Source organism: Elephantulus edwardii, unplaced genomic scaffold (assembly GCF_000299155.1).
Source record: "Elephantulus edwardii isolate Elephantulus edwardi_28Jun2011 unplaced genomic scaffold, EleEdw1.0 scaffold00035, whole genome shotgun sequence".
In the NCBI taxonomy this organism is placed as follows: domain Eukaryota; kingdom Metazoa; phylum Chordata; class Mammalia; order Macroscelidea; family Macroscelididae; genus Elephantulus; species Elephantulus edwardii.
Window position 1 is genome coordinate 3,781,255 of NW_006399785.1, and position 27,919 is coordinate 3,809,173.

Here is a 27,919-nt window from a genome sequence, read left to right on the forward strand (position 1 = left end):
GACAAAGTAATATCATTTTAGCCCTTTTTAGCTGATGGCCTCAATTCTAACCCAATAAAAGTAATGGATACTATAACATGGAACTCAGTCCAGAAGTATAATTAGACCATAAAAGGGGAATTCTTAAGGGGCAATGATGGCATGGAATAATGAACCAAGCCAAGCAAAGGAATTTAAAGCTTAATAACGGTCCTCCTGGGCCTGTTGTATAAATGAGATGGTTCGGCACCAAAACAACAAGAAATGGTAGAATTAAAAAGCGACAAAAAAAGCAGGACTCAGCTTACTTGTCCCTTTCATGACCACTGACTGGGAAGTACAGTGACACTTGTCTCTCTGGAGCTCCAAGTATGTTTTAGCACAACTTTAATAATTAAGGGGTGGCATGGAGGCAGGGGATTGTATAGCTGTGAGTAAAGAAGGAAGAATGCCACGGGGGCATCTGAGCCTTGGTCTCAGCGCCGTATTGCTCGAGTGAGGGTATGTGTATGACAAGGTTCCTCCGAAGGTGGTGTTTAGTGAAACTTGAGCTTCTTTGGATTCAGAGGGAGTTTGCACATGCAGTTCCCTTTCCCTTGTGACATTAAGAGCCCTGGCGGTGTAGAGGTAACACACAGAGCTGCTAAGCAAAAATCAGCACCAGTTGCACTGAGGGGAAAAAGGCGAAATGTCCTCTCATCTAGAGGTACAGCCTCGGAGACGTAGTAAAACTTGTCTCCACGGCAGTGGGTTTGATTTCAGTTGATTGTGTGTGGTTTACATTAAAGAATTCTGGTGATGTAGTTACCTGTGCATCATGCTCCTAAGAGATCACTGGTTCAAATCCAGCAATCATTCCAAAGAAGAAAGATGAGCGGTCTCCTCTCATAAACTCAGGGATGTGATGGAGGAAATATGTGGAAACAGACTCAATGGCAGGGCATCTGTGTGTCTGTGGTCTTGGGAGTGTGTGCTTTTCAGTATAGGCTAGTGTTCAAGTGAGTGTCATTTTCAAGTCAGATACACTATATGTAGGTATTCCTTGCCCACCTTATACCTACTCCACATTATCACTGTGTGGGGTTCTGAACGTTAATGTGCATCCGGTCCCCACAACCTTTAGGTCTTAATTAAAAAAAAACAGTAATTTTTTTCCCCCCTGCCTCCTTCCACCTAGCCTACCTCCAGAGAGGTACATAATGTCACTAGAAATCCATCAGGCATAACGAAAATAACATTCTCAATGATTCAATATGCATCCCATTAAGGCAAAACATTGATAATACCAAAAATTACAAACATCACATAATCCGGTCATGAAAGGCTGAGGATTCAAGGTGAGGCTTTATGGGGGCTCTGGTAGCATAGCTCATATAATGAATTCATCACTTATATGTATCAATGACATTTAAATATTTCCAACTCAGACTGCTCACGCGATAGTGTACAAATAAGAAATTACAAAGTAAATAATTTTAAAAACTGGACCAGCAGATGCACCAGAAGTTTCTATAAGAAAATGGAGGACACAAACTAATTCAGATGTTATTTAACATTTTTAAAAACTGAAAGCTTGATCAATTTGTTCTAGGGGGGAACCCCTAGCTATAGTTAACAAGAGACTAATTTTTTAAATAGACTTGAGGTGAACTAAGCTGTTAATTTGGTCAGACTAGTCTCATTCCAACAGCTCTAGAAAAGACAATTCAGCTATATTTGAATACTTTTAGAATGACGTCATCTTGCAAAATCATATTCCAAGGAAATTATACTGATGTGTGACCACATACAGAGTTACACTGTATTGAAGAAGAAGAAAAATAGCAAGAGATTTGTGTACAGTAATTCAAAAGCAGATGATCTGATCTATTTAAGAAAGCAATGTCAGGCTTCTCCTGTTAGAAGCCTTTTCAAAACCAGAAATATTTTGCATATCCAATCAATATCCATTCATCTTATTTTAACACAATTTCCCTCAAAATGTTGTTGACTTGGCTTGCTTCAAACCATTTCTTAGATGAAGTATGTTAAGTCAATAAGATTTTGAGACCAGTTCAAAGAAAATCTGCCTTTGTAAAATTATAACTAAATACCCAGCCTGGGTCTTAAGAGTGTACTTGGGGCAGGGGCAATTGTATACCCATGTAAGAATTTTACTTTTCAAAGAGAAGTGCGAACTGGGGGGAAGGCGTGGGTGGGGAGAAAAATGCAACAATGAATGCATGGAAATCCAAAATCTCTGTAAACGTTCATTAAATCGAATAAAATAAAAAAATTAAAATATTAAAAAAAGAATTACTTTTTCCTCAAGGAATAAACACACAAACCAAAAAACCACCTTCTAGTAAACACTTAATTGGAAATCCATTTTTAGTTACCTAAGATATTTTAATGTCTATAGGTAACCTCTGAAAGGATATTTTTCAAAACAAATACTGACACATCTTTAATCAGAGAAGCGCTAGAAGGTGGTACTTTAGTGCTACGCTACAAAGGAGGTTGGGAGACCAGTTTAACTTTATTAGGTCTGCTTGCAGTACAGTAATAAAATCATAAAGATAACTCATTTATCATTTATGACAGTCAATCAAGAAATCTTCCATTTCTTAATGAAATGTGACCTCTATGAAGCTCAAAGTAAACGTTACCCCCTCCCAAGTGAACATCCCACAGTGCCTATCATTTAAAAGAATATGGTATCTTGAATATTTTTATATAATATTTTATATATTTTTTTTTCATGTCACTTGCTTTGACCACTTCATCATAAATAAGTGGTTAGCTGCTTACTGAAAACAATGCTTCCTGGGTACTCTTAACTGACACAATTGACCTTCAGGTATACCGTGACTACTTACAAAGTCCTAAGTTTAGGCATATGGTTGAAACTTGCCACAGAAAGTCTAGTGATGTTGTTATTGTTGAGAGTGCTGTGGAATAATAAAACAGAGATACCAAATCAGATCTTTCAGATACAAAACACTTTGCTGATCATTCTCTGCAGTAATCTAGAGAAAGGGATTATCACTATGAGTATGCAGTACAACTGCCTGGAAGACAGAGGACCTACGGTTGGGACACTTGCAAACATTAACATACTACTACCCACTTTAATCTACATTTACTAAACATTTATTAATAGACTCCACATGCATTAAGCATTTATTGAATATTTATGGCTGTATCCACAGCTCTTTTGATTAAATGTTATTTCTTGCATATTGTACATCATTGCTACCCGGTGCCCTCAAGTCAGTAGCAACTCATAACTGGCCATCCACCAGGTTTTAGAGGTTGTAAGTCACACAGAAGGACACTGCCCATCTCTCTTCCACTAAGCATCTGGTGGTTTTGAACTATCTGCCTTTGGGTTGGCAGCACAATTCTTTACCCACCAGGCCTCCAGAGCACTCATATTGCTCTGATAATTGATAACCAGGTGCATGGTTACCAATTAATTTGGTTAAGGAACAGGATAGTCATAATTAAACAACTGAGCAATTGTAATTCCTTACAAGACTTTATTATGTATTTACTAAGATATCTTGACTTGTGCAAACAATAAACACACTTGAGTGTTAATGCAAAGGTTGGATGTTCAAGTCTATCCAAAAGTATCTTGCAAATAGGGTCTGGCACTGCCAACCCAAAGGCATGGACTATGGTTCGAATCCACCAGATGGTCCTTAGAAGAAATATGAGCAATATCTTTCTGTGTGATTTACAACTTCTAAAAACTCACTGGGAACCAGTTAGGAATCAGTTCTGACTCTACCATCGATAACAACAACAATAATCTGCTTATGAAAAATAAGCCACTGTATACCCCGTGAAGTGTAGCTGGACTCTGGCATTCACGGATGGTCATGGGCTCTGCAACTGATAACCTTTGTCAGAGCCATTAGTACCCATGAGAACATGAACATCTTGGAAATCGCCACTGGAAGTCTCACAGCAGACAGTCTTATCCAGCTTCTCAGTCCTCAGGCCCTGGCACAGAGCTGTGCTAATTGTTTCTATACTTGGACATGTACCCTAATGAGGTGTGAGGAGTCAATGCTTCTATACATGCTACGGCCCCATCAAAAGGCTTAGTCTAATCTTACCATTTCAGGTTGTAATTGCATAACCTGCCTTCCCTTTAGTGCCACCTGGTATGGACTGTGGCATACCTGGGTGGTCAAGGGAGTTCTGGTTAAAAAAAAAAAGTAGACTCTTTGCTTGCCTCAAATTTTCACCTAAGCTATGTTTCCTACTTTTTCCTCTGTACAGAACTGTTAGCTACCTTACTAGCACTGTCAAGGTCTTTCCTCCACTTCTAAAATATTTCCTAGAGGGATGTTCCTGTTCTGGTACCATTAACGAAAACAAAAATCCCAAACCCAAAGCCATCAAGTCGGTTCTGACTCTCCGTCAGTTTCCAAGGCTGTAAATCTTTAAGGGAGGAGACTGCCTGGCTCTTCCCTGTTGAGCAGCTGGTCTATTTTGATCTACTGACCATTTGATTAGCAGCCGGGCAGGGAGGTGACGATACAAGGAGTGTGGTGAATGAAGTGCTCAAGTCGTTAAGGGAGGCAAGGGAAATGGACTTGATGGCTCCGGTCAACGAAGCTGGACAGCAGAGAATGGTTTGAATTAAGGTTGCACATTCCGTATCCTACAGACACTACCACAGGGATGAGCAGCGAGAAGGACGTGGAAAGAAATAAAAGGAGCAAGAAAAATTGAGAAGAGCAGACAGGCAGTGGAGGATAGAGCGGATCAGGTCAAACTAGAGAAGATATTATCTGTGGCAGCAGCTGATATCCGGCTCCGATGAACTGTGCCAATGCTGTATTAAGAGGCTGCCAAACAATTGGATTTTTTTTTTAAAGAGAGAAGCTGGAAATGGAAATTGTTAGATCAATCCTCCTAAACTTTAAATGCTTGTTACCAATTCAAGTTATTTCTTAGACTCTGTAGGCAGTGTCCGTGCAGGTTAAGCCAAACATATTCCCGAGGCCATGTTAGGCCAGAAAGTGGCTGCAATTACCAGTGAGGGTTTGTGGTTGAGTCCACGACTGATGCTTCTTAGTCATGGAGGGCAGGTTTAAGGCAAAGTCATGCAATGACAAGCTTTGCCATCCGGCTGTGTATCAAATCACAGAAGATCGAATGCCGTGATCGGAATCAAGTCACACGGAGCACCTCATCGAGCCCCCGGAAAGCACCAAATTGTTTGGCTCATGTTAACAACAAAGCCTCTAGCATTTTCCCAAGCGCAAATGAGACGAGATGGTTTTCAAACCACATTAAAAATATAGCCTGATGTCTGAACTAAAAGCTTTCACTTCTCAAAGGGATTTGCTTTCAGATGACCCCTTTTTCTCACTCTCAAAATTTATGTTGATTTAATAGGACTAAAATCTTCAGGCTACACAGCACACTGAAAGGTGACCCTAGGACCATAAATGGCTTAAAAAGTCATTCCCAGTTAGCAGACAGGTGTTCACTTTGGAGTACGGTTTCTTATACTTCCAGGCAAAAGAGATTTTTCGCACTAAAGGCCAGACTCTAATGAAGCCCACTGTTGTAAATTTGAAGACTTTTCTCAAAACATTCATCACAAATTAAAAAATAGATATGGATATAGATATAGATAGAGATAGAGGGAGAGAGATAGAGATAGAGAGATATGGAGAATATATATATATATACATTATCTTAGTTATTTTTTGTCGGTATTAATACTGGGAGGGCTAGTGGTATCATGATTAAGTGCTTGGCTTAACCAAGTGACTGTAGGTATGGATTCACCAGCTACTTTGCTGGGGAACAATCTGCTTCCCTAAAATGTACAGCCTTGAAACACCTCAGGGACAGTTGATTCTTTCTGATAGGCTTGCTATGAATGGTCTTGAACTTGATGACAATGGGCTTGCTTGATGTGATACTGGCCAACTGATTTTGATCCTAGCAGGCCGAATAGTGTATGATTGTGGTTATGAACTGTAGATTTGAGACCAACTCATAGCTGACCCTCCAGGAGGTTTTCAGAGACCGTAAACAGGAGGCAATTGCCTGTATTTCTCTCACGGAGCAGCTGGTGAGTTCTAATCATGTGGCTTCGGGATGGCAGTGCAGCTCCCAACCAATAAATATCAACAGCTTTGTTAAATTAAGTACAGCCACATGGAAATGACAGAGTCATGATTGGCCTTTACTCTGAAACGATGTGAACTCAGAGATTGGATCATTCTTTTTAGCAACCTTTCTCCAAAGGGTTAAGTCTATTTCTATGTTCAACCTCAACGTTTTCTTGGTTTTAGATAGACTTTCCAACTTAACTTTGCTGGATCTATGTATCCCGTACAAAGGACATCGTGACGCATGAATTAGGAAAGTTAGCCTTGATAATCAGAGAGCTGCTTTAGACCACGCTCTGAGTTTAGTCTGTCTTAGTCTCTTCATGCCAGCCATTGAACTTGGCAGAGAGTCAGAGATCGAATATCTATGAATACCAAGGTTCAAGTAAATGAAAGTATGCCAATATTGTAGAGAAATAGGGAATGAAGGAGTCCAATAAACCATACAAAAAGTGGTAATTGAACAATTCAAACCTAGGGACCGAGGGAAAAGTAAGCATTGGTCTATATTTAATATCCAGATAATGTTATTTTTGACATTGCAGGAGAAGGATGGGCAATATCCTCCCATGCGATTTACTACTTCTGAAAACCCATCAGTGGGTCAACTATGGGTCAGTTCCAACTCAATGGCACTCAACAACCACCCCTGTATTAATAAAATAGTAGCTTAATTTTGCGTCCTACTAACTGGAATTCCACAATGTGCTGGTTCGCTATGAACATACAAATCAAAAACCTCTCCCTTGCCATCACCTAGCATGACATTTTGCATCTTCTGGAATCTTCAACACAATCTCTGTCTTCTCCCCCTCAAATCCTTATCTAACTAGTTTCTAACGACGACCCTGAATGATTTCTCCATCTTTCTTCTGGTTGGACACAGCAGATTCAAACACTCCCAAATAATTCAGGGAATTGAAATAAACTAAAATTTTCACACACGAGGAAATGGAAATTAAAGGTTACTTCAAGTTAATTATATATTCTAGAGCCATAGACCGTAAAAGTAAGAAAAATAGATAACATCCTTTCTGGAATTCTTCTCAGAGTAACTGCATAGACATAGGCTTTCGACCAAGCTTTTATAATGGTTCAAATTTTATTTTGATCACAGACTTTTAGGACAACAAATACATCTTTTTGTTGCTTTATTGACTTATTTTTTTCTTAAAATAAATTAATTCCTCTAAAGGTTGTTTCGGATTTGAAACTAATTAACATATGTTGGCTTGGTTTTAGAGCATTTTAATAGAAAATATTTAATTTCCTTTTAATGAAATTCAGAATTTCTTGTATGTTGTGTCAGTTTTCACATATAATGTAGCACATAAGCTTAATATTGGTAGCTGTATACAAAATAGCTCAAAAAAAGGTATTTCATGTTCTATACTTTTATTGTATCTTCATTCCTCGGAACACAAAGAATATATCAACCTTTAGCGCATTTCATGACAATGACTCTAGGTCCAGTGACCTTTAACAGCAAGTAAATCGCTTGCAGTGACTGCGTTTCACACATTCACGTCTGAAAGTCATGAGTTCAATTTAAGGCAAATTTTTAAAAAAAATGTGATTATTGTATTTCTGGGTAAAAGGGTGATCCATACCTAACGTATTTGGAGATATTAAACATTTGTATAGATATTGAAGAAGTCAAATGATTCCCTATCTTTCAATGGTTCCATATGCACATAAGTGTGAATGATTTCGCAGTGCAGATTCCACACACACCCCTTTCCTTGATAAAGAGATACTTCAGAAGACCCAATCCACCCAAAGTAGTCGGCAAATATTTTATTTATTTTTAAGTTTTATTTTAGTCCTCTATCTGGCTGGGAGAGCTGGCTTAGTAACGGATACATTTGGTACAATTCGTTCTGCTCAATTAGATAATTCTTGTGAGTGGCTTCGTCCTATGCAAAGTTTAGTGACATGCCTATCATTTTTGACATCAGATTGCAGTCATAAACTTCTACTTGCATGCTCATTTTTCCAACTCTGAAACAACATCAGAGAGTTTCCCAAATTTAAAATGACTCAGGAACACAGTTCAAAAGTAATCTTACATTTATGAAGACTTTCTATTACAGCCAATCACAACCAAAGCATTCTTATAAACATCTTAAAAAAAGAATTCGTAACTTGAGACTTTCAAAGCTACTTAGATTCTATTCCTTTACTCATAATTAGAACAAAGCTACTTAAGAAATATTGCTAAAGCAAGTCACACTTACGAAGCATAGAACTTTTTCAAAATCATATTCTGTCCTTCAAGCTCAATTCTTCAATATTATATTCTGTTCTTCAAACTCAAAGCAATGTGCATTTTTTTCCCTCAGGAGGATTTCACGATTTCTGGATGACTTCTAAAAAATGTACTAAAAATTCATAACTGCTTTGTCTTTAATTTGATTTTGCATTTTGGACTAAATTCTTCATGTCAACGATGATTTAAAACATACAAATATCTTACTGTTGTGGGAAAATATGCAAGTGTATATGCCAGAAATATGAACCTTTGACTAGGGGAAAAAAGTCCAGAAATGTATGGACAGCTTAAAATTCTTTTCTAACTATTAACTTTTCATGACAATTATTTTACAAAGCCAGAGGGCCATGGCAATCCCTAGGTTAGCTGTAACCAATTCTGTCTGCAAAGAAAGGGTGAGGAAGTCAAGCACAATTTAAAAAAAAATCTCTGTGGTGCTTTTGGAAGACTTTACAAGGAATAGGCACCTTAATAAAATGAGAAAGTACATTTCAAAAGAGCGTTATAGAGTTGGCTTTAGCCTTTGTAAAATGGCATTGTTTTTTTAAATAAAAAGATACCCTTTCATTGCATAACAACTTCTAAACATCCTAGCACACCAACTACTGAACAGAAGATTATTCTGTACTAAACGAATGTTTTAGCTTCAGATTCAGCAAATCTGGAGATTCTCATCTATTCTCTCAATTAGAAATTTTACTACATATAAGAGTCGTCACAGGAAAGCACATGTGTACATTTGAACGTCCCTCCTAAAAAGGACAATTTAATCTCAGCCCAGAGACACAGGAGGCAGGGTTTTGCAGGCACATGGCTGAGCCTTCCCTGAATGCACTATGAGTTACTTAAGGGATCTCTTGAGGTGAGCATTTTGATGCAAGATTTTTAGCTCACAGATAAGCTCTGTATTAAGCACGACCCAGACACAAAGCTCTGGTTAAGAAAGTAAGAGATACATGCAGTACTTACAGCACTTCCAGGTCTCTGAGAGCCCTAAAAACCCCGTCCTCAATACAGTTGATCCTGTTGTAATCCAGCTGCCTGTTAAATAGATTAGAAGGAGATTCGTAAAAAAGGGATGAGCAGGAGCAGGGTTAGGTGAAAGGAAGCCTCCAGGAGGTTCTCGGCTGCCCTGGCCACCCTCTCTGAAATGCTCTCCCAAACACCCCCTTTCTTGCTCCAGAGTTGTCACAAGCCATTCCGGCCTCAGTGCCGCCACTGAAACCTCTTTTTGTTCTGAACTGTCTTTGCACACGGCAGGCCCTGGAAAGCTCCAGTAAATAATAACTGCACCTTATATTAAATGCCATAGGAATGCAATTTCATTACATCAAGAAAAGCTATCCATTAAGAGCTTTCAGCGTCATCTTGCTGAAACAATTTCATTAAGGTAAAGCACTGTAAATCACTTAATGTCACAGACACCCCCTCAGTGACCTAACAGAATCCATTTATCAGAGCAGCCCAGCTGCATGTTAATTTCACTAGCCTTGGCAAGAACCAGCAAGTCTACTTTTAGGTTTTCTTCTTGTAAAAGCAGTTTTCCTTAGAGAACTCCAAATCAGGAAAGAACTGACGCCTGCTATATCTCCCTGTTTATTCCTGACCAGGAATGCACTTTCAAAATCGAGCAGTCATTCTATATTAAGCTCCATGTTTCTCACTATTTGCATTTGATAATTACACGCTGATACTCTCTGCTATCAGCACAATATTTAGTTAAGCAACTTCTAGGATTATCATCTGGCTACTACTCTTCTGAACGTCAGTTTTCACTTAATTGGGAATAAGGAAAAAGGATTTTTTTTTCTCAAAAAATGTTCATTTCACCCTAAAAAACTTAGAAATACAATACATACAGAGATCATGAAAACACAGTGTATAGCTATGGTATAAAAACTTTAAAAATAGTGCCAGTTTATTCCAAACAATACATAATTCAAACAAACGAAGATTTCTCTTGTTGTTAAAGCACTCATTTTTAAGAATTCAAAGTTAGGAAAAAGTAGTCATGCTGCCACAAAAATGGGTAAAATATGCTTCCCCCCCCGCCCCACTGCATGCTGCCTGTATTATGAAATGAAAATTCCCTTATTAATATTAAGGAATCTCCTTGTTTGAAATAAGAGCACAAAACAAAATCCTGTCTGAACTACTATCTTCTTTACAAACAAAAAATTGTTTAAATCCAGCAGCTTGATGCTCAGATACATTATCATCCAGGCAAAGAGAGTACTTTAATGCTTCATTTGAAATAGAAACAGCATGTTTCATGGAATTGTGAGTTGTCAGCTACACTAGCATCGCTGAGCCAATGCAGATGTCGAGACACAAGCCGATGATCATAATATAAATGAACTTTGTCCTTGGATCCAGTTCTGAATTCATATTTAAGGTCTGCTCTTAAAGAACTGTTTAAACATTCCTATAAAAGCGCTCTTTCCTTTGCAACACTCCGGAAGAAAGGTAAAATAATTTAACCCGGTCACTTTCAAATTTAGAAATTATGTACATAGAGAATGTCTCATGAAATAAACATCTCATTTTTAAGAAGGTCTCAAGGGGACACAATCACATACAAGACTACTTTGATGCCATGCAAATGGTACCATCTAGGATATGAAACATATATATTAAATAAAAAAAAAAATGATACACCCCGGAGAAGGAAAAATTTTTATTGCTTATATAAGCTCAGGATTTTCCCAAATCTCAGCCACTATTCATGCAACTGTAATAGCCTAAAGCATTTCTACTTATTGAAAACTAATACAAAAGTATAATTTTATTTTCCAAGACGACTTTTAAAGCTTCCAAGATGTGATTTGACTCCCGCCATTTCAAGCAAACACCATTTTTTGAGTGCTTTGGAGTTTTAAAGATGAAATTCACTTCACAATTAAGCTAACAGCCTTTTTATTTTCAAGTGCTAAACATCTATCTGCTCTCCTATTCTCTAACCTCTTGAACGATTTATCAAAGGCATTTAAATTAGCACCATGGCATGGAGTGCTACCCTCCGACACAACAGAAGAGAGAAATTGTTTCCAGACAAATTGGCAAAATCTTTTAATGCTATCAAATTTGCCTAATGCAGTCTCCAGGTTAATCTGTAAAAGGGTGTGCTGTATGTTTGCCCATATCTTATTATCCTTAGCTGTCAATGTATAAATCAGTGCTGACACAGCTTCTTCTAAATCATCCATATTATACACAAAGGAGGGGGCAGCAGCACGCAGCGGAGCACCGGAGCAAATCTTGTTCTACAAGCCCTGCAAGGCCGAATACTTTCCTGAGAGCAACAGAAGTTGAGGGCTGGCTGAAAAGTTTGCTAATTTCACCTTTCCTCTAACACTGCTCAGGGCCACGTGCACTCTGGATGCAGATCAGAAACCTCATCTCCATTTGGTGCTGAAACATTAAGAACATCTGGCTTATCCCGGAGCCTTAGCTTTTCTTGGAAGTTTTCTGACTCTTCTGTTATCTCTGTCTGTACATTGGCTGGGAATGAAGGTCTTTCCGTGAGAAAGTTACTCATATTGAAGGACCATCAAACAAGTCAACCTGTGAAGACTTTTTTTAAAAAATCTTTTTTGCATCCATCCTGGATTGTGTTATATTCAAAAGAATGTTTATGGAAAGTAGTGTGCCCGCTTGAGCGGTCATGAGAAAATGTCTCCAAACAAGCCTCCATTCGCCTGCGTGTGACTCAAGATAAACAGTGTCAGAACGATGCAAACGTGTAATTTATTTTAGGGTCTCTGGCTTATTTTTCTATACCTTGTTCCTCTCACCCTGCACGCTTCCTCCTCCACAACCTTTCAAGCCCTGGCCCCTCTGTTTTGTATAAACAGGAAAGGTCTGTCCTCACCCATGCATTCAATGGCAGATGAACTGACCCCATCTCAATGTGATCTCAGAGTGGGTCATGTAATTATTCGGAATTAAACAATGTTCCAAAAGATGGCCCCCCTCGCCCACTTTCCATAAAGGCCGCTATTACCATTTGGCTAGATAAGGGAACTAGTTACAATGTGATTTGAGTGATAAGGGCACAGGGTGTAATCGGGACACTTTAAGACCTTCCCCTGTGACTCAGGGAACCTGGCTGGTAGGTTTTGCTTGCGTTGAAAAGGAAGAAAATGTTTTATTGTTGCCAGTTTCTTCGTGTTTTCTTCTTCAATTCTCCCTTGTGCTCGTGTTCTAATTCCTTATCTCCTCACCACCCAGTTCTTCAGTGTGTTGGTTTACAGATCTGTGTGTGTATGCCTTTCATGAGAGTGATACGTGGAAATGAACACACGGCAAGTTCACGCTAATTACTAACTTTCTTCTCATTGGCATTAACTTCTCTTCTGATGCCTTCGATGAATTCTCTCTAGGTACTGACCTTAGACGTTGATGTGTTAAAGGCACCCGTTCTTTACGTGATAAAGAAATAACTCTGACCACACACACACAAATACACACACACACAAATACACACACACACACACACACACATACTTCCTGATGCTGATTTATGCTTTTTAAAGCACTAATATAAGTTAGCCTAGTTTCAGAATTGCATTTCTTCTAGGCATGGAAGCCAGTCGGTATAGTTGCTAAATTAAAGTTTTAAAATAGGTCTATTGAATGGCAAAAAGGTGATGAAACATTTGCGTACTTGACATTTTTGTTGCATGTTTCCAAGTTACTACGTTCCATTGCTTTTATATTTCCTTCAAGGACTCTTTTCTTTCATTATTTAAAAGCTAGGTAATCTCCTCTTTGAAAGACACCTGTCTTCCAGTACGTACTAACTTCAGTTACTACAGTCCCCATCCACAGCAAATTCAGTGCCTACGTAATGCTATCTTATTACTAATTTATTTGTGATTCTTGTTAAAATATCATAAAACATATTTCATTCTGAAACAATGAGGGAGAGAGCAATCTCTGATAATTCCGGAGTCAGGCAGACTGTCTCACTGTCTCTGAAAATCAATACGTCTATGTGTTCCAGGTGTTGTTTTGCTTGGGCAGAAGAAAGAGAAGTTTAAATCTTGTTACTATTGGAGAGATTGAAAAGATCTAAAATCTCATTGTCTGAAAAATATATCAAAATGGTTCGAACGTGTTGTATAGAACAACACTTCCAGAGTCAGAAAGGAACTTAGGGGGGAAAAACAAAACACATTTAAATCACAGGTGGAAAAACAAAAGTTACTTCTTTTTTTTTATTAATTTAGTTTGTTTATTTTTCATTTCAGTGAACATCTACAGAGATTTTGGAATTCCATTCATTCATTGTTGCACCCTTCTCCCTGCACAAACCCCTCCTCCCCCTTTGCTCCCTTCCTTGAAAAGCAAAAGAAAAACTCCCTCATTGGTACACAATCCCCCCCACACACACCTCCCCAAATCCCACCCCCTACTCCCAAATATAATCCACTCTGCAACCCTCATTGCGTACTCCTATGATAAAAATAATGCCCTAAAATATAATACTTTTAGACTATTCTCTCCCCCATAGACTTCAATGTTGTAAACATATTTCATCCAGTTTTTCTCAGTCTTACCCCCACCCCAATGCCAGCCTCATTCTACAACAGTGGCACCATATAGCATTTGTCCCTTTGTGATTGAGATACCTCACTCAGCATAAAAGTTACCTCTTATGGTTGCTGTCGGATACCACGGTAACTCAGAGTAACCCCGTGAAAAACAGACTTGAATTCTCATCTCTGATATGCTTGTACCCACTGTTACAGTCACTTCTAAGTCAATGCATCTTGGTTTGGGTCTTCCTCTCTCTCCCTGTCCCTCTGTCTTTCCCAGAAGGGTGACTTTTCCCTAAGACTGCTCCCTCCTGAGCCAGTACGTGGGACGATCCGTGCTTCTAAGGTGCATGCTAGTTGTACTTACTCCAAGACAGATTTGTTTGTTTAAAAGCTGTTAGGCATATGAATATTATCCCTTCTATTTCCTGCTTCCTACATGTAAAATTTATGTCAATATAAACATCGCAATACTTACACTTTATGCCAATAATTACTTTAAAACATAATCCAACATAGAGACCAAGATATTCAAAGCACATAACACAATACAGACTGCTTTATATAAATGAATGCGCTAAATGCAGTTACAGCAGCCATGTATTTTGTCTCAGAATAAAAAGGAATCAGTAGTAGTGTAAGTGTGGATGGAGAAACAATCAAGATGGTAATAATACTTATGAGAAACTGCAAATACAATACTTAAGAATGGATTTATTTTTTTGCAAGCTTTTGTCCCTTCTAGTCCCATAGGAATAAATAATATTTAAGTTTTTAAAAGCCTGATCCAGAGTTCCCTATATGTTTTGCAAGTTATATCCATATACCAGTTTATGGAGGGGAATAGAAAGTCACTCTAAAAGAGGGCAGAGCAGTGGACAGGGAATTATACTGCTACCCCTATCCTCTCTTATAGTTCGAATTCACCATCAACTTCTCAAGACAAAAATAATCAGTCTCTTCTCTTATGCTTTACAGCCTCCAAAATTGGCTTGTACCATCAGCTGAGTTGATCCCAACTCCATGGCAATGACTTTGTCTTTTGAGATCAAAGATAACAGAAACTAGAATACAATTACATTGACCTTGAATTTTATGGTAATTCTAAGTGATATAAATGGAAACTGACAATAGTAATTGTGAAAATGTATTAAACACATAGCAAGGCATGTTCTGTATATTAATCAACACAGTAAACTCTGAAAGGCATTATCTTTCTCCTCATTTCATAGATGAGAGTCCGACATTCCTGAAGGCCTAGTAACTTAACAAGGGTAGACAGCAAACACGCAGTGAAATCTTCACTCAAATATAGACTTAGAAATTGTCTTGTGAAAGCCCTCACTCAGTACAAGCAGCTCAGGAAACAGACCTCAAAGTTTTTGTTCTCCAAACAGAGCTTTCAGGGAGCTCTGGTAGCCTAGTGGCAAGAAGCTGTCCTGCAACCCCAGAAGGCGCATAGTTTGAATCCATTGGATCCTCTGCTGAAGAAAGAGGGGCAATCTCCTCCTGTACCAGTCAGATCCAATTTGATGGAGTACCAGGGAATGTCTATCTGTGCTTCATTGATTATGCAAAGGTGTTTGACTGTGTGGACCATAACAAATTGTGGCTGACTCTGAGAAGGATGGGAATCCCAGAACACTTGATCGTGCTAATGCAAAATTTACACTTGAACCAAGAGGCAGTCGTCAGAACAGAGCAAGGAAACACTGCATGGTTCAAAATTGGGAAGGGCGTACACCAGGTATGTGTCCTGTCTCCATACCTTTTCAACCTGTATGCTGAACAGATCATCCAGGACGCTGGGCTATATGAGAAGAAATGCAGCATCAGGATTGGTGGAAGATCTATCAGCAATCTGTGTTACGCAGATGACACAACCCTGCTTGCTGAAACTGAGGAGGACCTGAAGCACTTGCTGCAGAGGGTCAAGGACTGCTGCCTTCAATATGGATTGAGGCTCAATGTCAAGAAGGCAAAGATTCTCATCACTGGACCAATTGGCAGCATCAGGATGGATGGAGAAGAGATTGAGATTTTTCACAGCTTTAGTCTGCTTGTCTCCAGAATCAACACTCTTGGCACCAGCAGCCTGGAAATTAAAAGATGTATTGCGATGGGAAAGTCTGCTGTTAGGGACCTCTCTAAAGTACTCAAGAGCAATGGTGTGTCTCTGGAGACTAAGGTGGGTCTGGTACAGGCCATCGTCTTTGCAATCACTTGTTATGCATCAGAGAGCTGGATAATGACCAGGTAGGATAGAAGGAGAATTAATGCTTTTGAGTCTTCATGTTAGAGAAGAGTGCTGAGGGTACCATGGACTGCTAAGAAAACAAACAGATTCATCCTAGAGAGGGTTAAATCAGGTTGTTCCTTGGAGGCAAGGATTCTGAGGCTTCGTCTGACATACTTTGGTCATGTTGTAAGAAGGGACCGGTCCTTGGAGAAGGACATCATACTTGGAAGGGTGGAGGGCAGGTGCAGGAGGGGAAGGCCCTCTGGGAGGTGGATTGATTTGGTGACTGGGGCGACCGGGATGAGTGTGTTGGAGACAATGAGATTGACACAGGACAGAGTAGAGTTTAGAGCTGTTGTGCCTAGGGTCGCTATGAGTCTCCTGCGACTCGATGGCACTTAACAACAATAACATCAACATAGAGAGAGATCAGCTGGCCCAGTGGACAGAAAGTGATGCTACCAAGCCAATGGTAGGTGACTTTTAAACCGCGGTCCTAGCTGTCTTTCATTGTTTTTGTTCAGACATTCCTCTAAGTTGTATAGCCCTGGTGTACAAGTTGCTGTACAACGGTCACTTGTGGTTACTGTGAGGCTGAACACTGTGACACTGATGTGTCAAATGCGTTAGTGGATGGTTACCCAATGTGGACAGTATGGGCTGGAGCTCCCCGATTAAAACAAGCTTGGAAGGAAGAGTGGCATCCACTTCCATAATAGCTTGCCTCTGGAAACCCTATGAACCTGGAGAGAGGAAAAAGACACCCTAGCATTGAGGACTCTCCTTCATAGGGTCACTATGAGTCCCCCTGCAACTCGATGGCACTTAACAACAACAACAACAGAGCTCTACTAATTCTCTGATAGCCCAGTTCCACGGAGGAAACCCACAGCTAAGTGTTACAGGATTTCAGAGAAGAAAGTGGTTTCCTAGCAAGAAGAAAGGGGGAAAATGGATTCAGAAAAAATCATTAGTAGATTCTAGTGACTATCAAGTCAGGATTCTCTATGAAGAATGGACTGATCCAACGACTACTGTGAGCAAAGACAACACCCTATTCACAGAGAAAGATAACAGATCGAGGGCACACAGGCTTGAGCACCGAGCTTGCATGTTGATTATAGCAGAAGAAGGAATTCTGGATCAAATTCAGAATGTTAAGAGCAATTAGAATTTATAAAGAAATCAGGTAATATGCTGCACAAGAAAAGCCATTGTTTTCTAAGGGCTGTATCTACAGCTTGTTACTCTGCTATATTCTTACTTCAACATCAAAGAGTCTGTGTGCAGAAAAAAACTGTTTTGAACCGGGTAGTAATTGGGGACAGAAATCTTTAAGGAACAAATGTAACATCTGTTTGTTTGTTTTATAGTTCTTTTAAAAATTTAACTATACAGAATCAACAGTTCAACTCATGGGGTATTATAACAGTTTAGAAGACGCAAAGTATGGCAATACAGTGTTAGGGTAACAAGAAACGCCAGTGTCTTCCCATTTCAATAGGGCAGGGTCATGAACCAAGCCAATCCAAATTTAATGAAAAGATGAACTGGATTCTCAATCATTCCATCAGGATTTCCCCCCTCTCCCCATTGTTTGGTCTGCTTTGTTTTGTTTTAGAAAGTGTCTACAAATATAAATTTTTAATACTATAAAACCCAAAAACAAAGCTGAACAAAAAAAACCTCATTACTGACTTCTCGGAACTGAGTCATATGTGACCCTCCAGCAGATTTTTGAAAAGCTGCAAATCACAAATGGGGGACTGCCTGTCCTTCTTATGTGGCACCAGTGGTGGATTCAAACTGCAAGATAGGGGAAGCCTTGGCATAAACATCCCAACTCCTCACCATATACATCACCAAAGCTCCTCCAGAAACTCTACGGACTTTGTTAAATGTTGATGGTTGTAGAGGGGCTTCAGGTCTTTTTTTCATAGGGTCACTATGAGTTGTGCTCGACTCAAAGACAATCAACAACAATTGTATTACAATAAGCATGTCATAATTGGTGAGTAAATGTTTAAAATATTCTTCAGAGGAAATGAAAAATTAGATATATTATTATTATTATTGGTAGCAAATATTATTATTTTGTTGTTGCTTGCCGTCAAGTTGAGTACGACTCATAGCTAGATTATCAGATCTAAACTCTGTCCTATCCTGTGCCATCCTCATCATCTCCCGAGCCCACTGCTGGAGTCACTGCATCAATCCATCTTGTTGAGGGTCTTACCCTCTTCCCCTCTGACCCTTCGTCTTTCCAAGAATGATGTCCCTATCCAAGGAAGAGCTTTTCCTAGAATCATGCCCAAAGTATGTCAGATGAAGCTTCACCATAGAGGATGTGTATTATCTGTATTCCATGAATTTTGAGAGCAGTGCAAGGCAGGAAAACTGTAGGACCATGGACAGCTCTCTTGACACTGCTCACTTTTTTGCTGAGTTCCTTGTCAATTTTGCGTTTGAGTAGCCAAAACACTTCAGATTGTCCCTCACTTCCATCCGTAGCCAGCCTTCTGGATGGGAAGGGAAATTGTGGCTCTCTTGATACGCAGCTCACTTTCAATTTCTTTCTCTGAATGAAGCAGCCACCACTACATGTTTTTTTCAGAATTTTCTGTGTTCCAGTGACTCGAACTCATTGCCATCAGGGTTGGAGCAGCTGATGTTCCTGCAGGTTTCTTACAGTGTAAACGGCACAGGAGGAAATGGTCCATATTTTTCCCACTGAGTTGAGTCTTAACTGTTGCAGAAGTATAGTCTTTTGGTTAGCACCAAACTCCCTAGGGACTACACAACTCATGCTCCTAAAAGTCCCACTGCAACCCTGTGGGATTTAAATCTAAGTCCCAGGATAGAACATTGCATGAGTGAAGGAGTTACTTTCACTCCAAAGTCTGTTTAACCTCAAGTCTATCTAAAACAGCTTAGTCATAGAGAGGGACAATGCAAGCTTCAATTTCAATTTGGCAGGAATACATTTAGGGAGGGCTGGCGGGGCTGTGGTTAAGGCATGTGACTGCTATCCAGAACGCTAGTGCTTCAAACCCATCAGCTATTCCATGGCAGTAGGTTGGCACAATCTGCTTCTGAAAGGATTTACATCCTTGGCAACTTGATAGGTCAGCCTTCTCTGTCTCATAGAATTTCTAGGAGTTAGAAGTGACTTGATGATAGTGGACATTGTTGTTGTTGTTATGTGCCATCAAGTTGTCACCAACTCATAACGACCCTATGTACAATAGCTCTGAACCCTGCCCTATCCTGAGCCAATCTCACTGACTCTAAAACACTTAGTCCCACTAACCCAGTTACTGAGCCAATCCATTTATCTGGGTTCTTCCTCTCCTCCGCTGTCCCAAACATGATGTCCTTCTCCAAGGAGTGGTCCCTACTAGCCACATGCCCAAAGTATGTGAGACAGAGTTTCAAAATCCTAGCCTCCAAGGAGACACTTGGTTTCATCCTTTCCAGGACAGACCTGTTTGTTCTCTTGGCTGTCCATGGTGTATGTTCAACACTCTTCTCTAGCACCACAATGCAAAGGCATGATTCTTCTTTTGTAATCCTTATTTACTTTCCAGTTTGCAAATGCCTTATCAAGCGACTGAGTAGACCCTGGCCTGGATCAAGCACACCTTACTGTCTAGACTGACACTGTTGCTCTTTACAAACAGATTTTCTTGAAACAACTCCTGTTTTGATTTTCTGACTGCTACTGCCAAGAATATTGATTGTGAATCCAAGAAAGATGAAATTGTTATCAATCTCATTCCTTTTTTCATCTATCAGTAATAAAGGTACTGAAATATACTTGAAAACTAACTTAAAACAGTATTTTGTTGTTGTTTTTGTTATTATTTATTATTATTATTCCAAGTACTTGGTAAAAATGTGGCACACTTTCCTCTCATACTGTAACATATTAGTTGTATAAACGACATAAACCTATAATTACTAAATTTATTCCAATTTACATCAACCCTTAAGAACAAAATGGAACTCTCCACAGGATTGTCAAAATTGTATGTATTTGAAAGTATACTGTTACCTCTGGTGGGTTTAAGCCATCAATCACTTGAATAGTATCCAAGTGCTTAACCATTACAACTCCGGGTACTCTGATCAGATCTGTATTATTTGTTATATATGAGTAGGCATCTTGCGATTATTATTTGTTTGTTTGTTTCAATGTTGTGACATCTGAACTAACACAACGTTGACCCTTTACTGGGTTTCTGAGCTTGTTAGTTGAAAAGGAGGAGCTTGTCCATCTTGTTGCCATGGAGCCGTTGATGAGTAGACTCTGACTGGCAGAAGTGTCGTCTTTGGGTCTACAGCACAGTTTGCTATGAATCAGGTCACGAGAGCTGCCTTTACCATCATTAGTATGCAGAATATGGAGAAATGGAACCCAGAAAAGAGATTTACAATTTATGATGTAAAAAAAAAATACTGCAAATACATATTTCAGCTTGGAAGCAGGAATGACATCTACTTCCTAAAATCACATGCCTCTGGAAACTTTGATAAAAGTTGATAGTAATAGAAAGGCTTCAGGCCTTTTGTTCATAGGGTCACTATGAGTCAGCACAGCTCGACTCGATGGCAATCAACAACATATTGCAGAATGCATGGGCTAGTTTTAAGTTTTACTTTCACAGATTTTAACTGAACCGTTAATTTAAAATAATTTGATAATAGATTTCTGTAAGAAAATGAAATATCTAAATAATAGAAGTAGCTTTATAGAAGAATATTTACATTCATTCTCTCTCTTGTTTTCCATGTAATTTTTTTGTTAGTAGTGAATAAAAAGAAAATTCTGCTTTTTCCAATGATTCCATGAATTTCATAAAAAGGAAATTCATTCTGAATCATTGTGTTACTTACATTCTAGACTATAAATGAATGCATGTGGAAAAAGAGAACAAAATCTCTTTTAATATAACTTACTCTTCATCGAAGACTAATTTCTTTTTTTTTGGAAAGGAAGATAAGAGTCATAACAAACCTAGGGTTAGTGGAATTGTAATGCTGAAAGTCAAAGAGAGAGGGATAGGGATGGGTCTGTGAAGAGTAACTAGTAAAGTCCGACTGAAATTTAAAGAACATTTTGAATATGTACTGCAAGATTAAGTCATTTTAAAAGCACATGTACTGTAATATATAAAGAAGAATTATTTCTGAAAATGAGTTATTTTAATTATTCATAGTCATTAAGTTAATTAACAAATAACTAATGGTAAAGTAAGTTAAAATGTCCTTTTAAAAGCAATTTACTGTCTAATGTTTACGGTTATATGTTGCTATGTTTCCCTTACAGTCTTGTGTCAGCATAAATAGGGACGTTTGCTTACATCAATACAAAACAAAACAAAAAACCAAAAAAAAATTCAGAGGGTTTTGTAAAGCTTTTTTGAACTATTGAAATATATATTACGTAGAATAAGTTTTCAAAATACAAAACTTCGGAAAATATAATTGGAATAGTCTCCTTATTATCAATGTATATGGGCATGCCGAATAGATGCTTAAAAACAAAAGAGAAAAAACATATTCAAGCTAGATATTCTTAGGATGCTGTAAAGATCTGTCATACATCAGTATTAAATCTGTTCGTAAACATCAGTCGTCATTCTGATGAGGCATAAGTTAATAGATTTGGAAGCTTAAAAATCACGAAGATAAAAGTTTTCAATGGTGACCATAAACACTGCAATTAGTTGATGTTATCTTTTGATCTTTTTATTATCATATCTCATCTACACAAATGGCAGGACAAGGAATGTGTCTTAAATTACAGCTAAAAGAAGTTAGGCAACAAAATAAGAGACAGATATTTTAATCCAGTTAAGAAAAAAAAAAAATCCAGAAAGTGCTGCCTGAGATGTTTAAGAATAAGACAAATGTCCAATTGTCTTGAAGAGTTTCAGTGTGATTTGCCTGGAGGAAGGGGAACAAGATCTGCTCATTTGCAAAATTTCCACAGCATCAATTTGATATTGTCAGAATGCTGCCTTAAGCGTATTCAGACAATCCACAAGATTAAAGCAAGTGCTTCCAGTGAAAATCTTCTGGTAGCGGGAATTTGATCTGAATAAGACCTGAACGTGGTAAATCCAATCAACCTGTTACAGTACATCAGCCTGGGCTGCGAGATGGTGCTTCATAAAGTACAGCCTTGATGCCACTAAAGCAGAGGTTTCTCCATCCAGCTCACTCTCCTTACTGTCGCTCTCATTCCAATGAGTCTGAACAGGAACCAGGGAGGCACCATGTAGGATGACCCAACTCAGGGATGCACCCTGTAGGAAGAGAAGCCTAAAAAACCTCCACTGCCCTAGAGTAGATTCCAACTTAGGACACCCTCTATGACAGAGTTGTTGCTGTTAGATGCTATTGAGTATGGTTCTTATAGCCCCTATGAACCAAAGATCTGAATCTTGTCCTGTCTGTGCCATCCTTACCATCTCTGGTCCTCTTGAGCCCATTGCTGCAGTCATTGTGTCAATCTATCTCACTGGGGGGTGGGAAGGAGTGTCCTTCCCTCTTCTGCTGAGCCTCGACCTTTCTAAGCATAATATACCTTTCCAAAGAAAAGCCTCTCTTAGCCACACCTCCAAAGTATAAGAGACAAAGCTCCAAGGAGCACATTCCCTGTACCTTTTCCAGGACATACCTGTTTGTTCTTTTGGAAGTCCATGGGCTATTCAGTATTCTTCTCCAATACCATAACTCAAAAGCGTTAATTCTTCTTCTGCTATCCTTATTTGTCTTCTAGCTCTCAGATGCATTACAAGTGACTGGAAAGACTATGTGTGGCCTGAATCAAGTGCACTTTAGTCTTCAAACCGACATCTCTGCTCTTCAATATTTTGGAAAGATTCTCGACAGCAGACTTGCCAGAACCACTTTCCCCGCCCCCCCTACTTTCTGTTATAAAGGGTGTCAAATGTGGATCCAAGTAACATAAAATCATTGACAGTTTAAATCCTTTCTCCACCTAACATGATGTTGCCTCTTGGCTCGGGGATAAGGACGTTTGTCTTCTTGATGTGGAGATGCAATCCATATTGAAGACTGTAGTCTTTGATCTTCTGCAGCAAGTACAAGGTTGTGTCATTTGGCTAATGTTGGTTGCTGATGAGTCTTTGTCCGATCCTGATGCCACATTCTTCTTCATAGAGTCTAGCTTCACTAGTAATCTTCTTAGTATAACAGATCACATAGGTATGGAGAAAGGATACAGCCCTAACACACACCCTTGCTGGTTTTAAGCCATCCAGTGTTCCCTTATTCTATCTGGACAAAAGTTTCCTTATCAAGGTGCACATTTTGCCTGAATATAGAAGAACTGCTCATCATAGAGTTTCCAAGACTGTAAATCTTTATGGAAGCCCACTGTCTGACCTTTCTCCTCTTGAGTGGCTTAAGGATTCAAACTCTTGACCTTTTGGTTAAAAGATCAATGCTTTATACACAGCACTATTTGGACTCCTTTATCAGCAGGATAAGTAGGACAAAACACTCCACCTCTCCTGCACAAATGTTAATAATACAGTGGGTGAAAAAGAATACTATGGTTGGCTTTTTTTCAATCATTACTTAAGACTACATGGTTAAATATTTAATAATCATCTAATTAAATTTCACTCTCAGTTTGATATATTTTACCAGATATTGGTGTTAGAGTGTGATAATAAAATGAACTTTATACAAAAGCCAAAGTCTGAATTTTATGGAATAATGTGGTAGGACCTAGTTTAAAAATAATATGCAAATGATTTTTGCCTGCAAAATTTGATGAAATTGCACTTTTGATCATAATTAACAGGGACTCTAACAAAACACTGGGATATTCTGATACTGCTTTCACAGTCTTTCATGTCATTATGAGTGACAATTTGAAACTCATGGCTGTCGTGATTGTTCCAAATCATAACTGACCCTCCAAAGGTTTCCAAGGCTATAAAGTGCACGGGAGGAGATTGTCTTTCTCCTGACAACCCTGTGTCTCCTTTAGGTTATCAGTGTAACTATCACCTGAGCCTCTCGTCCTGTGGAAGACAGTGAGGTAGAGAAGACACAGCCATCACGTCGATTCTGAATCAGCAACCACATACAACAGCACAGAACATTTTGGAGAGTTTTCTTAGGCTATAATCTTTATGGAAACAGACTGCCACATAGCTCTTCCCAGGAGTAGCTTGTGGTTTCGAACCCTAGACATTACAGTTACCAGCTGAGGGTTTAACCAGTATGCCACCGAAGCTCTTTAGCCATAAGAATGTTGAGGCTATTCTGTGTCCATCATTCTTTGGCTTTCCCCCATGCCCCCTGTCTTCTTAGCAATATGAGTCCCTCAATAGCTGAAATCACTTGGATGTCACTCTATTAAACTTGCCTTATACTTGGACCCCACTTTCTTAAAGGAGCCCAGGTGGCTGATAACTGAAAAGGTGGGTAGTTCAAACTCACCACGCTGCACTGGAGGGAAAAGCTGTAGCAATCTGCTTCCTCAAAGAGTATAGGTTTGAGAAGTTAGTAGAAAATTGCCGTCTGGTTCTATGAAGTCATTGTCAGGTTCAACTTGATAGCATGGAATCACCAATATGCTTTTCTGATAATTCCTACTATGTAGAAAAAGTACTGCTTCAGGTTTTTAAAAAAAATGGGCACATTCAATTCACACACGCGCATGTGCGCGCGCACACACACACACACACACACACACTTGCTCTCTCTCTCTGTTATACTTTGGCAACAACTCCCACAACCAAAATAAATTCTGAATTCCAATGTTACGTATCTGAAAAATTGTAAGCTTTTAGTCATTTCTTATCCACTTCAATTCAAGAATATACAATAAAAATCAACCTCCCAGAGTATTCCTTCACCGTTTCGTTTATGAACTCTCCCTTCTTTTCCCATCAGCCTCCACCAGCACCTCCCTCCCTCCTTTCTGAGCACCTACAGCACTTACCGGCTTTCTCATAAATCAAGGTCTTGTGTAATCCACTCAATACTTCCTAGCGCAAGCCCTGTTTCCATTTTGCAGCTCCATGGCTAACTGACCCCTAATGGAACACTAACTTTTGCAAATCATTTTATATTTTACCTTATCATTGTGCTTTTTCCCTTTAGAGCTTATTTCTAGTAGTTTTTATTCATCATTATTGGCGAATAATAGGAAAAATAATACATAATAAACTAGTAGTATTTTATTATTTTAAAAGGTAGTTAACATATTCTTTTCCTTAATGCTCATATTGGAAGCAGGAGTGTCATCTACTTTGTAAACAACATGCCTCCAGAAACTCTATGAACTCTGATAAATGCTGATAGTTGTAGAGGGGCTTCAGGCCTTTGGTTCATAGGGTTGCGATAAGTCGTGTTTGACTTGAAAGCAATCAACAACAACAACAACAGCAACAATGCTCATATTATACTACACATATCACCATTTAATTAAAAATTAAGTTTGAGTGACGTGTCCTTACTTTCTCATCATTAAAAAATATAATAAATGGCCAAAGATTCAGAAACTCAAAACCTGACAGAAAACAAATCAGGTGACTTGGAATTTAGGGGAAATATGCAAATGGACAAAATATTTTCAAATTCCACTAAATCATTACACTATTGTTTATAATACACTGGTTAGTATGATTTTCTTTAACCTCAGGATTTTTCAAAGTCATATTTTTATTTAAAGATAAATTAAGAGGAAATCAGGAAGAATCCGCCTACAATAAAAGTGTCCTACACCATCTGGCTATCAAATAAAACCCCAACATTCTTAATCATGGGGACAGAGGTACATATTCAGGGCTTTGGATTCCCTGAAGATCTTTATTAAGAACACTGAAGGGCAAGTTTTGTTAAGGATTTGAAGTGGAGAAGAGAGATGAGGAAAGAAAAAGAACCCCAAACAAACCACCCTCATAATTCCTGCCATTAAATTGATTCCAACTGCTAACAACAATCCACCTGGTTTCTGAAGCTGTAATCAATCTCAAAGAGATTGTCCATCCTACACTCTCCGGACTATGTACAAGATACGGGGACGTTTTTCTCAAGAACATTCTATTATACTTAAGCTACCTGAAGATTTCACCATATCCAAGTTAGTAAAGATTTCAGAAAAAATAAAGAAAGAAAAGCAACTGAAATCCTTTTAGTGTGTGAGGACTCATAACAAAAATGATAGGGCCCTGCTTTTAATGCCACTATACATTCATTTTTGGAAGCCAACATTTTTCGGCTCTTACGTATATATTTATAAAGCACTGGTTTTAAAACCGAAACCATTTACACGAAGAACACAGAGGCTATCCAACAGTGACTTCATAAACAGCTGTCTTCTTTGACAAGCAAACACATCTGTCTCACTTTGGCTACTTAAAAAACAGGGCTGAAGTCTACCATGGAGATTTTAGAATACAAGTTAATTCTTTAAAAAGCCTTGCTTTGTTTATTACCAGATAAGAAATATTGCATTTCTGGTAGTTAATCTCCTCATAGAGGGACCCTTATCCCCTCATTCCAAACTATTGTAAAAGCTAAAGAAAATGCTTTATGTCCTATCATTCACAGTTAATAAAAAGCAATCATTTTCAAGGAGTAATCTGGTATTTTATAGTACATGAAGATATATATGTATACATTTGCAATATTTGAATGAACACTAAAATATTTAATCAGATATGTAACTTCAGAACTATACACATTTAAAAGAGAAAAAGAATAACATAAAAAATCTTATATGAAAGCTACAAGATTAAAGACAAAAAGAAAGTAATACAGGCTAAGTTTTTTCTTCATTTTTCAATCTTTAAAAAGGCTCTATGTCTTATGTTTCTTTATAAAGTATATATCCTTATACCTCATAAACATCTCTCTTTACCCTTCTGGAAGTCCTTAGTGAAAAAAAGCAAAAACAAAACAAAACAAAAACCCAAAAAACCCAGAAAAGAAAAAAGATATAAAAAAAAATCACAATTGCACAAAGGTATTTACATATCTAGAGGACTCATTTAAATATCTGACATTTACTGAAAATAGTTATTGAACAAATATTGGCAGTTCAAATCCACCCACAGTTCTGCCCCATGGGAGAAGGATGTGAAGTTGGTTTCTGTAACATTTACAGAGATATCTTAAGGGGCAGGTCTATTCTGTCCTGTGGGTCACTGCATCAGCAACCATCTGAAAGTGGCAAGAATGGTTTCCCTTTCCTTATTTTTGTTGTTGTCTTAAAGCTCTTCACAAAAGATAGTATTATTTGCCTTTCACATTAAAAAAAAGTCAACTAGCATTTCCAAAATAAAATCTGGGGTTGGTGTAGGGGTGAAAACAGAATTACTCAAGTAGCCTGGCAAAAAGAAGGGGGGAAGGAGTCAAAAGCTTATGTTATTTATTCGTGGAAAGGCTATATCGGGGGCTCCAATTATAAGAGGGACTAATCAGTTTCCGAATCTGCCAATTATAATGGGTATTACTATAAAAAAGATTATAACAAAGGCGTGGGCTGTTACGATTACATTATAAATTTGGTCATCACCTACTAGAGCTCCTGGTTGGCTTAGTTCAGCTCGAATAAGGATACTTAGGGCAGTTCCTACTATCCCCGCTCATGTTCCGAAAATTAGGTATAATGTACCAATATCCTTTTGGTTAGTTGAGAAAAGTCAGCGGTTAATGAACATAGGTAAAATGGCTGAGTAAAGCATTAGACTGTAAATCTAAAGACGAGACA

General features: G+C 38.5%; 1 protein-coding gene across 1 annotated transcript in view; it reads right to left on the reverse strand.

Annotated features, from left to right (window-relative positions):
- Positions 1-27,919, reverse strand: part of SLIT2 (slit homolog 2 (Drosophila)) — a 632,406-nt gene that overhangs the window by 246,189 nt on the left and 358,298 nt on the right. The window contains exons 6-7 of the mRNA XM_006884512.1: positions 9,346-9,417; positions 2,838-2,909 (exon numbers count right to left, since the gene is read on the reverse strand). Of these exons, the coding sequence (XP_006884574.1) occupies positions 2,838-2,909; positions 9,346-9,417 (144 nt within the window). The remainder of the gene's footprint in view (positions 1-2,837; positions 2,910-9,345; positions 9,418-27,919) is intronic.